This window comes from Perkinsus marinus (assembly GCF_000006405.1).
Source record: "Perkinsus marinus ATCC 50983 genomic scaffold scf_1104296932410, whole genome shotgun sequence".
Lineage (NCBI taxonomy): Eukaryota > Perkinsozoa > Perkinsida > Perkinsidae > Perkinsus > Perkinsus marinus.
This window is the reverse complement of record NW_003215453.1, coordinates 127,574-130,454: the sequence shown is the minus strand read 5'-3', so window position 1 is coordinate 130,454 and position 2,881 is coordinate 127,574. Positions and strand designations below refer to the sequence as shown.

The 2,881-nt window shown below is 39.8% G+C and overlaps 1 protein-coding gene across 1 annotated transcript in view; it reads left to right on the top strand.

Moving 5' to 3' along the window:
- The window catches only part of Pmar_PMAR022272 (conserved hypothetical protein), a gene marked incomplete at both ends in the record, with an annotated part of 9,215 nt that overhangs the window by 1,069 nt on the left and 5,265 nt on the right, over nt 1-2,881 (top strand). Inside the window, 4 exons of the mRNA XM_002785492.1 lie at nt 431-611; nt 1,364-1,507; nt 1,667-1,734; nt 1,786-1,845. Coding sequence (XP_002785538.1) covers nt 431-611; nt 1,364-1,507; nt 1,667-1,734; nt 1,786-1,845 — 453 coding nt within the window. The remainder of the gene's footprint in view (nt 1-430; nt 612-1,363; nt 1,508-1,666; nt 1,735-1,785; nt 1,846-2,881) is intronic.

Genomic DNA, 2,881 nt, shown 5'->3' with positions numbered 1-2,881 from the left:
CATGTTCAGGTGAGCGAAAATTGATTTGATGTAAAAGATTTACATTAGTTTTGGTATAGCAAGAGTGATGAGCTTTGTCGTATTAGAACTGAAAAAAAATATTTTTCTGGAAATTTTTCACGACTTTTAGGAAAATCTAAAGTATGCCATTGGCACAGTGATGAGTGTCTGAATTTAAAATTCCGGAGCTGAGGAAAGCAAACATATATTCTTCCAACACTGGAGTTTTACGGGCGGCCCTAGTGATATGAAAAACATGTTTCACCGACTACTGCATATCACCGCGAATATCGCGTTTTTCACCGAGTATTACGACGCCACTTCACGTAAAACGAGTTGTGAAATTCCCCTGTTATATTTGTTATCACATCCGAAACACACCGATTAAAATTGGTAATTTCAACGAATTTTTGATTCTCCATTTTCCCAGGCTAATTTGGTGATTCTACCGTCGAAACACAAGGACGATTTCGAGCGGTTTTGCGCTCTGAATTTCCAATCGTGTCCTCTGCTGGAAATGGTTGAATCGACATTTACTATCGATGGTGATGGAAATCGTCAATTGCGGTTGATATCAAAAATAGTGGCACCGGGAGCTGATCTACTCACAGGTGAGATGATGATTTTAAAGAGGAGAGGTATGGGAAAATATGCGCATTGTCTACTACATGTGTTGATGGCAATATGAAACTTGTGAGGAAATTTTCATTGGTTTTTGGACACTTCTACCTTAAGTAGGCCTTCGTGACGAAGGGGCGGAGCTCACTGAGTCCACGTCCATGGACTCAATCAATGAATTTTAGATAGGTCCAGCCCGGTTCGATACCCGGGTAGGACATGTCTCCGTCATTGAAGTTTTTCGTGCATATCTCTTCGAGTTCTTCGCATATTCGAGTTTTCCGATTTTTCCCAACACATCCTCATATAGGGGTGACGTTTGATCTATCTGATAGCCTCCCACGCTTCGTAGTTAAGCCAGAATAATTCTGCACGCACGCACAACGCGAAAGTGCTTGTTGTTGCGGTATATGCTTCGCTCGCTCCGCAATTAGCGAGGGAATTTTTTTTAAGGAAAGCGAAAATATATTTTTCTAACACTGGCACAACGAGGAATTGAAATATATTTAATTTCGAATAATGAATTTGGTCATCTCATATATGCATTGGAATGCAGTTTTATCAACACGTTATTAATAAAAAAATTTGTGAGAACTTTTTATAATTTTCGAATATTTTTTTCTCGTAATAATAGAACTATAATGAGCTTTTCAGCGGCTCGAATTTACCAGGAATACTACACAGAACTTGTAGTAGTAGTAGTAGTAGTAGTAGTAGTAGTAGTAGTAGTAGTAGTTGTGTCCAGATGCATCGAAATATACTGTTTATGACAACAGTGGTAAAGTTGAAGTTTTACGAGCCGACAGGAGTGTCCCCAAGAACGTGGAAGCTCTCACTGGTTTCGTATTTGGATGCAGCTTTTCATGGGAGGATAAGCTCGCTGAAGCAGGTGAGTCATCTAGGGAGGGCGGAGCGAAGCGATTATTGTTTACCATTTTCGTACGGAATCAGGGGAGCTCGGGAAACGGAGACCAATAAGAAATTCCCAGAATTTTCAGAATTGTCATCAACACATGTAGTTGACCATGTGAATGTTTTCGTGAGGTAGGGGTTCCACCGAGACATATGGTTCAAGGCAAGAATGTTTCTATGTATCGGACTAATATACCCAATAAGGTGAGCTATACATAATCGATCACGTGATCGATTTGGATGTGGTGATTTTAGACCGCGGGGCCATTCGGTGGAAACTTGGTGGTGAGTATGCGACCTTACCGTTTGGAACAAGTAAGTTTTCCGAAAAATTTTCCCGAAAAATTTTACGATTTATTTCTGCTGGAGTCAGTAAATACTTTTATGTATTTGATCGAGTTTGTAGAATATCGAATCGCGATGGATGGTATGAGTGAAATCTCAAGAATAAAGAACCTAAAAAAACTCGTGTTATGCCAAGGTGGAATATGAACTTTAGAAAGAGGTGTGGTCGATGGAGACCAACGCACATGTGTTGGTTACAATATGAAAATTTTTTGGGAAATTTCGGGAAATTTTCGTTGCTTACTGTACACTTCTACCCCAATTCGTTAATTAACTTGTATAATTAGTGAGGAACTTCTTAAGCTCTGCTGAGGAGAGCGAATATATATATCTCAACACGTAGGAGTAGTGTGAGGTTCACACCGCTGCATCGGGTATTTATAATGGTTGAGATATATATAGTGTAGAGGGACAGAGTCCCTGGGAAAACAGTACACCAAGACTTAGCGCGGTAGATCCGGGCTGAGCTAGCTGTAGCCTGGGAGTAGAATGGAGAGTTTAGATCACATTTTCCTCTACCATTCTCAAAGTCTTATACTTGGTGATACTGAGTCTACGCTCGCTAGGGGAGCTCCAAACCACTAACATAATCAACAAAATATCAAATTCGTTTCCTAAATCGCAAAGGAAAATGTGGGTTTTTGAGATATACGTAGTAAGAGAGCGTAAAAGGTAGATCGTCCTTAAGCGAGTCCGACTGAATTTTATGGGAAAGTTTTTAGTTTTACCCGTTTGACGTGGAGTGTTGTTATAAACCTCGATATGAAGTGAATTGAAAACACACTTTTCAAATTGCATGGGATAAATCGGCCGTGAAAGATTTCACGTTATATTCACTACTCACATACGTTTTTCGCGGAGTGGAATGTGAAATATGTCTTTCACTAGTGTTTTTCATATCATGGGTTTCGTGGAAACTCCATTGATAACAACAATGAAGTTTCGCCCTAGTGATATGAAAAACACTAGTGAAAAGTATATTTCACGACTACTGCATATCACCGCG